Source organism: Mesoplodon densirostris, chromosome 3 (assembly GCF_025265405.1).
Source record: "Mesoplodon densirostris isolate mMesDen1 chromosome 3, mMesDen1 primary haplotype, whole genome shotgun sequence".
Classification (NCBI taxonomy): domain Eukaryota; kingdom Metazoa; phylum Chordata; class Mammalia; order Artiodactyla; family Ziphiidae; genus Mesoplodon; species Mesoplodon densirostris.
The window spans coordinates 34,850,468-34,864,793 of record NC_082663.1 but is presented as its reverse complement, the minus strand read 5'-3'; the positions used below and the strand labels follow the sequence as shown (position 1 = coordinate 34,864,793).

Genomic DNA, 14,326 nt, shown 5'->3' with positions numbered 1-14,326 from the left:
GAGGAAGTTATGGTCCCCATAGCCCAGAATCAACCACCCTAAATTTAAAATTTTTCCAAAGCATGACTTTTAGAAATGACCTCTGTGCTAATTACTGTCCAGTCAGCTTTTTTCAAAATCATTCATTGAGTACATACTATGTGGCAGGCCCTGGGCCAGTCATGAGAGAATCAAAGGTTAATAAATTTGGAATGTCCATGTATTTGTGTGTTTAGCATAAAAGGGGAAGTTGTTCACACACTAAGTAAAGGCTTACAATAGGGACCTAAATCCTCTCCAAGAATCATTGAAATGGGACTGTGTGGTATTCATGTTTGCAGGATATTTATGATTAAGGAATTATAATTCTGAGAAAATATTATATTTACCTAAAAGTGCCTATCCAAAGTAAGCGGGGAAAATTTCCACTAGAAGCAAAGGTTCTTTAGCATGGAGACATGCCCTTATCCATGTCAAAAGCCAGATGTGTAATATCATTCCCTCCTGCACACAGATTAACACCCAAACTCAGAAAGGTGGCCCTCAATGCCCTTTAGCATCTGGCTTCATCTTTCCTATCAAGTTATCTTCCTTTTATCACCTTCGTTCTTTCTTTGCTCCAAACTGGACCATTCTCCTATTCCATAAGCCTTTTCCACATTTGCCTCTACGATGCTCTCATGCCATTTTTCTACATAGATTTTATGGTTTTACAGCCATTATGTTCTTAGCAAAATGGAGCTGAAGGCACAGAGTTCCCGTATACCTCCTGTCTCCACACTACCCACATCCCACATCACAGTGGTACATGTGCTACAATCGATGAATGCACATTGACACATCATAGAATCACCCAAAAGCCTTAGTTTACGTTAGGGTTTACTCTTGGTGTTGACAAATGTATGACACGTGTTCACCACTGGAGTTATCATACAGATCAGTTTCACTGCTCTCTAAACCCTCTGTGCTCTATTCTCATGGTGTCTGATTTTACACCTTTACCTGTGCTCTTCCTTCTGATGAGGATGACCTTCGCCACCATCTCCACCTTGCCTTTTGGAATTGCTAATCCTTTGAGACCCAGACCAGATGTCCCTCCACAGTGACCTCAGTTACTTCTGGATTCCCCTATCAGTCCTGTACCTCTTGTACACCATTTGCCATACAGAGCCTTGTGCACAGCCCTTGGGTATATGGCTGATGTCCTTTATGAGACCACCCATTCCTTTTGAGAAAGGGTTGCATCTTATTCATCCCTGGTAAATGCCCCTGGCATTTACACAGCACCTGGCCTAATGCAGCCTTTCGCTAAATGTTTGCTAAATTGATTTAAGAATAAATGCCCAATTTATCAATAATCATCCTGAGCAAGAAATAGGCCCTGTGTAGAATCAATTGCTTTTTTAACATTATTTCTAATTCATCAACCACCACCTACAATATGCTGACCGTACGTGACCTAAGCCATCTGTGTAGAGGAAAAATGGCAACTCAGTGTTTGATTTGGCTTTCTCTTTTTAGCTGTTGGAGATCTTGGGCATAATTTACCATCACATGCCGGTCCTCAGACAAAAGGGGGAAAGTTTTCAGTTTATGCTGGAAGCCATCTCCCAAATAGCCAGCTTTCACATGGATGCAGTTGTTGCCAACCTTTTACAGAAACCTCTGCCCTTTGACAGGTAGATTCTAACTGAGTTGGTCCCTTTTCCTAGGGAAGGCCATTCTGTAAGGTACTGGGGAAGAATCTGTGGTTTGAGAGAAAGATAGCAAATAAAAATTGAAAACACCTCACCTGAATAATTTCAAAAATGGTGTTTGAATCACAGGTAATGGTTTTCCAAGTATTTTTCAAATATATGTCCTCATTGGATTATGAGAGTTTTAGGGGTGTGTGTGTGTGTGTGTGTGTGTGTGTGTTTCTTTAATAGGAATAAGTGAGTAATAGAAAGTGAATATTTCTCCCCTTTCTGGTTGCCTAGAATGAATCTATATGAGAGGCTTCTGTCTTGATGGACATTAACAAACCTCAGCAACCCAAGGCCAGAATGCTAGATTGTTAAATAAAACATTCTTATTATCCCCAGGCATGTTGGCATGTCCATCCATCCTTGCAACTGTGATTAGTCATAATGCGGTTTTAGAGTGGATCAGATGAAAAAGCTCACATCCCAAGGAGCAGAGCCTTATCGGCTTCCTGCCGTGCTTCCCTAGGGACACAAAGACACTGTGGAAGGCTCTGGCTGAGAACCCAGGCTCCAGTGGCAAACTCTTGCGAGCCTTAATAGACAAATTGGAGAATGAGTTAGAAGATGACCTCGCGGGGACAGAGGCGATCTCTGAGTTGGACAACCTGCCACCCACCCAGGATGCTGTCCCACTCCATCCCACCTGGCACTGGGTGACGCAGCATTAATCGCACTTCTTCCCCTCTCATACCCCGGTTTTAAATCAATTCCAGTTTATATTGGACAAATATGGCAGTGATTTTGTCTGCAGTTGATCATGTTTAGAAGGAAATTTCTCATCAGCCCAGAGAAAATCTGTGTCTCTGTATTTCCAAATTAGTCTTCAAGATATCCACTTGTTATTGAAAGACCCCAATACTGGTGCCCCCTGGAGTTTGGAGTCGCCCCACATGGCAGCCCTGAGAGAGAAACACAGCAGGAGTTAAGAAGTTTCCAGACAAATAAACCCACTCTTTTCTATGTGCTTTTACCACAAGTGTGGTCAACCTGGAAAGCAATCCTTTGTAGAGAAAACAAACTGGAAGATCAGCCCTGCCTGACCACAGGGTCCTTTCTCCCCTCAGGTGGCCTGTGCAATTTATGAAGTGGTGTCGATAGGCACCCCTGTCGCAGGCCTGTACTCAAAGATGTTCACCCTTTTCCTGAAGCTGGTCAGCTGCACACTGGGCCAGAAGATGCCCATGTCGACCCTAAACCGCCGCTGGCGGGTGATGCAGCATGGGGAGTGGCAGCAGATCGCAGACCCCTGCAGGTAAACAGCCAGGCGGAGAGGGACTTCCAGAGCAGTCCTGACCCCAGACTCCAGACGGGGCTGGCATGGCCTCAACTACCCGTGAAGAAACGAGGCCCCTCCATCCTTGAGCCTCGTAGCTCTTCTTCCCTGGGTACCCGGCATAGTTGCCCAGAACGGTCATAACGAATAAGCAGTTATGTCTTCTTCCCTAGAGGGCCCAATCCACTTCCTTTGTTTTCGTTCATTGAGACCTTTCAAGGAAAGTTGGAATTCTGTGATTTTCAAGGACACCAAGGAAAGAATATAAAATAAAAATAAATACCACATTTCCTCAAATCTAAGACTTCTCCAGTTGAAGGAAGCAACATTATTTCCCGTCACATTAAGGAAAAAAAAAAAAAATTCTCAATTAAGTCAGGAATCAGTGGTTTGTTTTGTTTTTTTCTTGCGGTACGCGGGCCTCTCACTGTTGTGGCCTCTCCCGTTGCAGAGCACAGGCTCTGGACGTGCAGGCTCAGCGGCCATGGCTCACGGGCCTAGCTGCTCCGTGGCATGTGGGATCTTCGCGGACCGGGGCACAAACCCGTTCCCCTGCATCGGCAGGCGGATTCTCAACCACTGCGCCACCAGGGAAGCCCCAGTGCTTTCTTATACTATTAAATTTGCATTTTATATCAATCCAAAAAGCTCTTTGAGGATTATCAGGTATAGATTTTTATCCTTTATCACACTGCTCTGCTTTCCTGTTCTTTTGCATTAACTTTTTGTTCCGATGTCAAATCAACCTTTTTAAAGACATTTTAAATAGCAGTTAGGCTCAGCACATGTAGTTCCAATAGTACATGTAACTTTACTGAAATGCCCACAGCTCAAAGAGCCATACCTAAATCCATGCATGTACACGCATTGTATACACAGGCAATAGCAACTGCATCACAACTACCGTCTGGCCAACAATTGCAACGCACTATCCATTGCGAGATGCATCCTGATTTCCAAGGTGCTGTATTGTTTTAGAACAAGTGAAACAACCTCCATTCATCCAGGAGTGAGGGAGCACTGTAGGGAACATTTTTTTAAAAAAGAAACACAATGTGCTATATTTATTCTGTAGAATACAGTGTTTACAGGTAACCAGATCCACACATATCGATATAGAGCCCCAAGATATAATAAGTGAAAATACAGAATACAGACAGCTTGATGATATTTTATTAAGGACTTGGGGATTCACAATTCCTTGCATGGCACTGACTTACTTTTGTGATGCCAACTGTCTCCTTCAGGCTCTCGACTACAACTCTGAAGTGTGTGCAGGCCCAGGCCATGAAAGAAGGGCTGGCCAAAGAATCTGACGAGGGGGACAACATGTGGACCCTCCTCAGCAGTCCCAGTATGCACCACATAGGAGTCTGTGCACTGGCCAGGTAATGTGCAGATATTCCAGAACTGGATATGAAGGAAAAAACTGAAGACAAAGTAAAAATGCAATGCAGGCAACTTCACTGACAGCAACTGATTCAGTAAGGACTTAAGAGTCCAGGAAAAAAAAACAGGGAAGAAAGAGCAAAGGGGTTGGGAAGAGACAGTAGGATCAGCCCCAAACTCACCAACCCCGCAGAAAATAGTGATACAATGAACACTTTTAGGCAAACTACACTTCAGTCGGGCACTTGGATAGGCTATTATAAAGTTAAGCCTTGGTGCTCTTTCCTTTTTAACATTCCTTTTTGGATCATTTAGTTTCCTGATACAGAAATAGACTAAAATGTCTTCCACTGTTTAGAAAGAAAAAAGCCTCTGCTGCAATGGGAGCCTTGGTTTTCTAGGAGCGTGGCAGCGTGGCAGCACAGAGTCATTCCGGACATCACGGAACAACTCTTCCCATCCCTGACCTCCTCCTCAGGAACTACTGGATAACGGGCACAGCTTTCCTCTCTGAGGCAAGGGAGCACAGCCATCCCAGTAGGCTTGTTGGGTCCCAGCTGGGTATTTCTCTCAGGAGTTCAGTGGGAATTTGAGCCACGGAAGAGGGACCCTCTCTGGGATCTTTGGCAATGGAGAGAGCCAGCTATTGCCAGAGACACAGTACCTGAGCAGAGAGAGGGAGAAAGAGAGAGGAAAAAGAACCCAGCCTCATCCTCTCCCTGCCCTCTGGTCTACAGACATTAACTCCCAAGACAGAGAAGGGTAGAGAATCAACCCGGAAGGGACAAAACAAAATGCAACCAACAAATATATTATGGTCCTTTCAAACTCTGGGATAAAGGCTGACCCAGCCAATGCAAAGAAGGAAATTGTCAGTAACTCCTGTTTTCCCTGCTCCATGTTTCCATTTAGATTAGAAATACCTTCTTAACTAGGTGTTTTGGTTCTCATCACCACATAACCTTGATCTGTGGGGTGCTCACTTCTAGAGCTTAGTTCCTGCCAGACATTTTTTTTTTTTTTTGGCGGTACGTGGGCCTCTCACTGTTGTGGCCTCTCCCGTTGCGAAGCACAGACTCCGGACGTGCAGGCTCAGAGGCCATGGCTCGCGGGCCCAGCCGCTCCGCGGCATGTGGGATCTTCCTGGACCGGGGCACGAATCTGTGTCCCCTGCATCGGCAGGTGGACTCTCAACCACTGCACCACCAGGGAAGCCCCCTGCCAGACATTTGAATTCACCCGAGGGCTCCCTCCTCTGCCCCACAAGCAGCTGGGGCCCTACTCTTTAATCATAGCTATAATGCCTTTGGAACTCTCCTGAAGGGAGGCCCTTCCCTGAACTAAAGGGGAGAAGTGTGTCACTTTCAGCTCATGAAGGAGCCAATCCTTTGGAAGCATGGGAATCTACAGGATGTGCTGATCTTGATGGATCAGAGTGCCTGGGACTCCAACGCCATTCTGAGGCAAATGGCCATCCGAGGGCTCAGTAATACTGCTTCTAGAGCCCCTCACAAGGTAAAAGGAGTTTGGGCGGGGACACAAAATAGTTCATCCAAGTAGAGTTTTAAAATAACTATTTACTAACCCACACCCGGTGGTTGCATAAAAATTAAGTGAAAATCCAAATAAGTTGCTGAAGTGGTGGCTCTTGGGTTGAAGGACACGTGACCCTAAGAGAATGTCAATCCCCTTGTCTGGGGTCTCCTACCCTATTCCAGATATACATAGAACAATTTTCAAGATTAAGAGACCTTATTTCAAAATAGCTAAAGAAGCACAAGCAGATAATGTTAGAATCTATCATCAGAGGCCTCTATCACCTAGCCCGCACCGAGGTGGTCTGTGAAAGCTTGAAGGCTCTAAAAAAGATCCTGGAGCTGCTCACAGACCGAGATGTAAGCTTCTACTTCAAAGAAATAGTGCTGCAAACAAGAACCTTCTTTGAAGACGTAAGTGAGCCTGTTTAGGAATCTTCCCTCCCCAGAAGTGAGTTCGGGTAGTGCTTGTAGCAGAAAGAGGTTCAGGTAGTGCTTGTGGCAGACCAGTTTGGTCTTCATTTGCATGCCTTGGCCTGCCCTAGAGATCACCTGCCCCAGAGGTCACCTATCCCAGGGATCACCTGCCCCAGAGGTCACCTGCCCTAGAGATCACCTGCCCTGGAGATCACCTGCCCCAGAAGTCACCTGTTCAATTCCTGTGCAGCCTGTTGGCTTCCTGTGTGTCTGCCTGAGGGTATTCTCTGGCCCATGAATCATGACTGGTTTGAGCAAGGTGGGCCGGATGTGTTGGGAAAGGACCCTCAAACAACAAGAAAAGAGAGTTTGTAGATAAACTCCCTGGCTTCCTCACCCCTCAGAAGGACGGTGCTCCACTTGTCCATAAGGGTACCACACTCACTAATGTTCCCTTTCGTAGCTCTCCTCTCTTGCCTATCATGCTTCCTGGGCCCACCTCCCAGATAAGTGACTTACACCTAAATCCCCATCTCAAAGTCTGCTGTTGGGATGAACCGGTTTGCAGGGTAAAAATAGAGACACAGATGTAGAGAACAAATGATGGACACCAAGGGGGGAAACAGAGGGTGGGGGGGGGATGAACTGGGAGATTGGGATAGACATATATACACTAATATGTATAAAATGGAGAACTAATAAGCTGCTGTATAAAAAATTAATAAAGTTCAAAAATTCAAAAAAATGAAAAAGAAAGTCTGTTGTTGGGGGCACACAGCTTATGACAGTACTCCCTACAGGGCTAGATGTTATTGGCTCCAACACTACCTTTTCCACGTGCAAGATTTCAGAGACTCAAAATGCTTGCGCGATTCATTTCATCCAGGAGTCAGTAAACTGCCCATGGCTCATCGGTCAAATTCGACCCAGAGCATCTTTTTGTAAATGAAGTGTTATTGGAACACAGCCATGCTCATTGGTTACATATTATCTATGGCAGCTTTCACACTTCATCCCACAGAGCTGATTAGTTGTTACAGAAACCATGTGGCCTGCAAAGTCTAAATTATTCACTGTTTGGTCTTTTACGGAAAAATTTTGTCAACCCCTGACATGGTTTATAGCCCTCATTTCAAAAAAGATCAGTCGGGCTTCCCTGGTGGCGCAGTGGTTGAGAGTCCACCTGCCGATGCAGGGGACACAGGTTCGTGCCCCGGTCCGGGAAGATCCCACATGCCGTGGAGCGGCTGGGCCTGTGAGCCATGGCCGCTGAGCCTGCGCGTCCGGAGACTGTGCTCCACAATGGGAGAGGCCACAGCAGTGAGAGGCCCGCGTACCGCAAAAAAAAAAAAAAAAGTCAGTCAACACAATCCTAGGCAAAGGAAGGTCATTTTTCTTTATACCTTCTGGGAAACCAGATTTTATTATTTCGTTTTGGTTTATTCACTGACATCAATGTAAAAATCTTGGTTTAATCACTGACATCAATGTAAAAATCTATTTCATATCTAACTGAAGCCTACTTTTTGTGATCTAAACCTGCCTGCTCCTGTTATGTGGTCAGAGGAGATGGAAATTTCTGGCTGCCTCCTCCAATGCATCCTTCTTAAACATTAAGGCTTTATTAAATTACCTATTCACCTGATAGTCTCCAGACTGAAAAGTCCTTATTTCCTTCATTATTTACCGTAAACTTAATTTTTCAGCTCCTTAAATATTTTACAAGCCAGTGACTGTGTTGTATCCCTAAATGAGACCTGAGAAGTATTGAATAGAATCTAAAGAAAAGTTGCCTCTCAAATCCAATCCTTTCCTATTTATTCACTCCAAATTTTTTTAATCTTGCCCTTTCTTCCTGACTCTTTAGCAATTTATTAACTACACCAACCTCCAGACTGCAGTCTGCAACACATGCCCTCAGTCAATCGTCCTCCAGTGTTGTATTTTTCAGTTTCTCTTGTTTGTGTACTAGCCTAAACCTGGCCTTTGAGAGCAGCTTTCTGCTGGTTTCCAACTATTTACTCCAGTGTACCAATATTTACTTTTAATTCTCATCTTGTCCCCAAAATTACTTACTGGGCTCTCACTCAATTTATTATCTTCTGTAAAATAATGAAGATGTTCTTTTTTTCATGAAACAAATAATTGATGACAATCTTTAACAACAAAGGGTTAAAGTCAGCCCTACAGAGCCCTACCTGTTAGGTTTCCCTGGACTGTTGTTGATCCAATGATAGTAACTCTCTTGGATCTGAGCCTCCAATAATCACAAGTCCATCTACAAGTTTTGCAGTCAAGAGAATATTTCTCAGTCTTAATGCATAAGAAAAAAAAATAACTAAAGTCTATCTGGTTGTTAGGTTAGACCTTTCACATTCCTAATAGGTATCAATTTCATCACATATGCATAAACGTAAAGTTTGACAAAAATTGAGTCTTAGTCATGACATGCTATTTACAGTCCTATAACGCACTTTCTGCAAATATATTCAACTATGATACTTTGCCCCTATATTTTTCTGTAGATTAAGCATACAATTCTGTAATCTCTAAGTTTTCCCTTTCTTCTCTTCAATATTTAAGTACTTTCTTGAAAATCTAAAAATATGGCTACACTTTGAAAAAGTGGTACAACAGAAAATATGGCTGCTGTCCCATGCTCCAGGACCTGCTCACTGCTATTTCCCATGCTGGCACCTGAGTAATACTTTAATATCTCTCCCAGCACCCAAAACACTTTACCCCTTCTCTTTTCTGTTTTTTCATCATCCCAATTGGTTGATTCTCCCTTGACCTATCATTAGGTCTTTGATTTTAGAAAATTCAGAGGACTCTTAAGTAAATACCTCTCTACCTTTTAGATACTTTGTTACTGGTTTGTTTTCTTTTTCTAAAAAGAGATCCTTAAAAAATATACCTTGACCTTACTCCTAGTACATTTAAAGAACGGTTCTACTTATATTTCCCTTCTATGAGGTCACACCTCATGTTATTCAATTAACTTTTCTAGCCTTTTCATAACAACCCATCTTTATTTTTTTTATGGAAGATCTTTGTTAACTTCCTTTTTCATGGCATTTTTGTGTATGTGCCCACTTCTCAGACATTTTATTTTGCCATCAAAATAAACTCCTCTATCTTCTCCCCGTCATATTCATAGGAGTGCTTTTTTATTGGCCCTTGTTTGTTGCTAATCTAAATAATATTCTGGGGAATTCCCTGGTGGTCCAGTGGTTAGGGCTCTGCACTTCCACTGCAGTGGGCATGGGTTCGATCCCTGGTCAGAGAACTAAGATCCTGCATGCCGCGAGGCGCAGCCAAAAATTTTTTTTTAATTTTTTAAATAAATAAATTATATTCTGATACTCAAAATGGTTTTTCCTCTCATCCCTCTGCCTTTCTATGGGTATTTTAAACTAGTTTTCTAGATACCCCCCCCAAAAAAAGAATACTTCCAGAAAATTCACCAGAACTCTGAATCATATCAACAAAGTGTCTGACATAACAGAAGGCCATCTTTCTCCACCACCTTACCCTTTGGCTCTAAAAAGCATTGCCATACTCTGGTTTCTCTTCAGATCGCATACATCCTTCATCTTTTACTAAAAAGCACTGTCCACCCTCTTGGACAAAAAGCAAGGCAGTTCCATAACTTCACATACAAGAGTAGGGCTAAGCACTTGTTTATCTGCTCTCTCTCTCTGAGACACAAGGCCCAAATTTCTGAGCTTCCTGTAATCCCTTTGGAAAGTATTTGGGATCTTGGAGAAGAGTCTTCAGCCTTGGGCAATTTAGATCAGAGGCCCCATAACTCCAGGCTAATGGCGCAATCAGGCTAATTTGTACAAAGTACAGGACAAACAAGCGCCCTCCCCGGCCTTGTGCTGCCAGTACTCCCTGTTTCTCCCTGTTTATTACTCCTGTGGTCACATTTCCCCACTAGCTCGTCAGAGTCAGAAACGAAGTCTCCAGCTCTAAATTCATGTCGTGTGGGTAGAGAGCTGCTGGGAAACGAAAGGTATTCTTGGGACACCCAGGGGCTATGCCAAAGGTGCGCCAGGGCTCCAGCCTGCCTTTACGGAAGTGGGAAAGGGCGGGCAGGGTAGGGGTACCAGCTGGGAATGGCCTATGTGGAGGACTCACCCACAACACGTATCTGTCACCACAGGAGCAGGATGATGTGAGGCTGACTGCCGTCCTCTTATTTGCGAATCTGGCATCCCTAACAGGAAGAAGGTGGAAGATTTTTTTTGCTGAAGAAATAAAAAAGAGCATGATTTCATTCCTTCTCCACCTCTGGGATCCCAATCCCAAGATGAGAACTGTAAGTGGCCCTTGCACAGACACCTGCACCTCCTCCTCTCCCCATGGCCGAGAGGGTGCCGGGAAGCCTGGTCTAGCTGGACCGGAAGCCAGGTCTGAAGGCACCACTCGCAAATGAACCTGAAAACCAATTTTCCCATCCTGGGTGCTTTTCTGCCATCACTTCCCGAGTTTGCACTTCCGTCTTTGAAACTGGGAAGGTGGCAGCATCACATCACTGACTTTTCCTGCTCCTTTCCCAACCCACAACCAGTCAGTGTGTCTTCCCATCTGGAAGGGGAGCCAACATTATGGACTGTGATGCAAGAAACTCTGTTTTTCAGGCTTGCCGTGATGTCCTGATCACCTGCATTCCTTTTCTGGGCCTCCAGGAACTCTATGGGGTATTAGATCATCTCCCTAATGGTCAGGATCTACCAAGGGCCAGGGATTTCTACAGGCAATTCTGTGCGAACCTGGTGAGTGTGCAGTAGGTGCTGCTTCCAAAAAAATGCAGGCCAAGAGTCCAGGCAAATCCCAGAAGGCAAAGAGCATAGCAAGGAATCCTAGCCAGAGCCGGAACCATCTGGGAAGGACAGCAGTGATTCTGGGTATCCTGTCCTATCACCTTCTGCTCTGTCCCCAAGTCCCAACTGGGATCTGTTCTCAATTCCTGAAACTCATCTGTTGATTAGCCCTATAAGCCCCAGTGCCACCCTGACTAAATTTAGAATGAACTAGCTGTAACACACCCTCCAACAGAACAATTAATGGCTGTATGCGTGCTCACTCCTTTAGATGTCCCTTCTAAGGGCCTATAGGATGCTGAATTTCGTAAAGTGTCGCTTCTCAGTTGTCCTCTTTTTTTTTCTTAATTTTATTGAAGTACACAACTATACGTTACAATATTGTGTTAATTTCTGCTGTACAGCAGTGACTCAATTATACATATATATATTCTCTTCATATTCTTTTCTATTATGGTTTATCACAGGATATGGAATACAGTTCCCTGTGCTATACAGTAGGACCTTGTTGTTTATCCATCCTATATATAATAGTTTGCATCAGCTACCCCAAACTTCCAGTCCTTCCCTCCCCTACCCCCTCCCCCTTTCAGTTGCCCTCTTTGTAACACACATCTCTTCCAGGCAAAGAAAACCCAAGAAATCCTGTGGATCCTCCACACACACTCATTCACCTTCTTCAGCAGCAGCTGGGAGCTGATCAGAAGTGCGGCCACCAAACTCACAGGTGAGGGCATGTCCACGCTCTCCACTCACAGGTCTGCTCTTTGCCATCCAGTTTTGCTTTGCCTGGAAGCTACCCCAGCATGAATGCCGATATGACTGGGAAGACCAAAAAAAGAAAAACAGGAAAGCCAGAAAGAATCCATTTGACGTGTTACAACATCTTCCCTCAAAAGAACCTGTTCTCTTTGCAAACTTACAGTAACAGCTTCTGAATTGCCAACACTCACTTTCTTTCCATCAGACCATTCTCCCTACTGGGTCCTTCATGCTTCTTCTGGTTCCAAGTCATTGCTCCTTCTTTTCCCCAAGTCTTTGATCCAAGCCTGCTGCCCCTGCCTAAGTGTTTTCCTTTGCATCATCCTTTAATATAAACCACAATCAACCTTCTAAGCTCAGTTCGAGCTGAGAGCTTTAGCAGCGATGTGATACTAGTGCAAAGTGTGTGGGCGGGGGACCAGCGGACCTTGGCTCTGCTGTGTGATTCTGGACAAGGCACTTAATTTCTCTGTGCTGCCTCTTTGTCTGATCTATAAAATAAAAGAGGAAAGTAAGTGAATCTCTGAGGATCCTTCTGTTAGGAAATTCTAAGTCTTATCATGAAACGCGTTCCAACTAATCCAGCCCCCAGCAAATAGGCCCACTTGGTTGGCCACATTTAAGATTGAGTTAAAACCTAAGGATTCCTTACTGGATCATGTAGAGGATCCCCCTAACCACACTGTAACTTTTTGGAAGACAGGGACCATAGCTTACTCACGTTTGAAACCCTGACAACTGGCGCCCCCTGGAGGACACGGTGTGAGCTTTCCCAAATACATGGTGGGTGAGTGACCACTTCCAGACGTGGCACTCAAGACCCTATAGACATCACCCTCACATCATCCTGGGGGTGCAAAGGGAGTCTATAGCTTGTGCATTCACTAGCTAGATCACTTAACTTCTTACCAGGTGCAGAGTGTGCCCCGACCTGCTTTCCATGGCCTGTTCCTCTACAGTGAAATCAGTAACTTTCTCTCCTGTTGATTTTAGACACCGTTGTTCTCAATTTGACCTACCAATATGTGGAGTTAATAGACAGAGAACAGCTGACCACACGTGAGTAGCAGCCCTAGTTTCTGCCCAGAGCACTGTTACATTCTTAGAGAAAGAGAAACGAATGCTGCTCCAAGTCCCATGTCAGCCGTAAAATCGTAGTGTAAAATCGTAGTGCACCCCGTTATCAATCGTCTCTGATACTCCCTAGATACTGGAATTTCTCCAGAGTGTAAGGTGACCCCCAGCTCCATCCCACTGCAGGCATCATTCCCAACAGACTTCGATTTTCCAATTGTTTATAAACCTACTGCTCACAAGGTCAGGATCTTCTCTTCCCTTATTTCAGTGTTAAAACAGATGCTCAATTTGTGGATCCAAATCCTACCTCTTAGGGTAAAACGTGAGCATGGGGGCCTGAGCCCCACCCAGCACTGACCCTCAGTGGGAGCCTTTCTGTGCTGCACAGCTTGGGCCTTGGCTTTCTTCATTCACTGGACATTGCTATTCTCTCCATTTCAGGGCTCCAAGCACTCGACAAGACCCCTGCATGAGTGTCCAGAGAGCAGCCGAAGCTGCCTTGCAGACCCTCCTAAGAAGGTGCAAAGAGATGAGCATCCATCTATAAACCATCAGGAAATAAACTGCTAGGCCTTTTCTACAACTGATTCCTGTCTTCATCCTCATAACTCACAGACTTGCAACATCTTGAGAAAAAGATGGCACCTAGTGTGGGGATGTTGAACTGGTGGTATCTTCCTTACCCTCCAGGCTCTCCCTGGTGCCTTCTGTTAGCAAAAAGCACGCCCACCAATTCACTTGAGGAATAACTTGTGATTTGAGCGGTGACAGCCCCATGGCTTTGCATAGGACAGCCCTCTATCTTGGGAAGCTTACATCCCAGCAGGTATCAAAAAATGACAGAACATGAAACAATTCTGCCACCATTAAGAAGAGAACCACTGCTATCTTCCACATGGAGCCCTTTTGTCTCACATCTTTGCCAGCTTTGGCCTACTACTCACACTCTTTTCTCTCTAAAGAACAGTCTTACAACAAACTTTAACCTGCCTGTTCTTAAGCTGTAATTTATGTGTCAAGACTGTGTCAGGTACTTTTCTACAAAAGCCCCTTTCTGACATTCTATTAAACCTCATAGTTTCCTTTCCATTTTTATCCTAGAACATGGATCCCTTTGAACTGTGTGTATGCGGGTGCGCATGTGTTAACCTTCGTAGCATCTGAATAATAACTCTTCACTCTTTTTTCACAATGCACACCTGAAAGGTTACATACGGGAAATCATGTACAGACAAAGAAGTTTCTAACACAGAGCCTGGGACTCATTTAACACCACCGCTATCAGGATCATTCATGAGCAACATTATTTTTTTGCTATTA

At 44.5% G+C, this 14,326-nt stretch overlaps 1 protein-coding gene across 1 annotated transcript in view; it reads left to right on the top strand.

Moving 5' to 3' along the window:
- MROH2B (maestro heat like repeat family member 2B) overlaps positions 1 to 13,553 on the top strand; it is a 66,897-nt gene extending 53,344 nt beyond the window's left edge. Inside the window, 13 exon segments of the mRNA XM_060094321.1 lie at positions 1,501 to 1,658; positions 2,191 to 2,316; positions 2,788 to 2,976; positions 4,245 to 4,385; positions 4,788 to 4,861; positions 4,864 to 4,901; positions 5,755 to 5,901; positions 6,153 to 6,335; positions 10,507 to 10,662; positions 10,985 to 11,119; positions 11,792 to 11,894; positions 12,923 to 12,992; positions 13,448 to 13,553. Coding sequence (XP_059950304.1) covers positions 1,501 to 1,658; positions 2,191 to 2,316; positions 2,788 to 2,976; positions 4,245 to 4,385; positions 4,788 to 4,861; positions 4,864 to 4,901; positions 5,755 to 5,901; positions 6,153 to 6,335; positions 10,507 to 10,662; positions 10,985 to 11,119; positions 11,792 to 11,894; positions 12,923 to 12,992; positions 13,448 to 13,553 — 1,626 coding nt within the window.
- Positions 13,554 to 14,326: the final 773 nt, after the last annotated feature.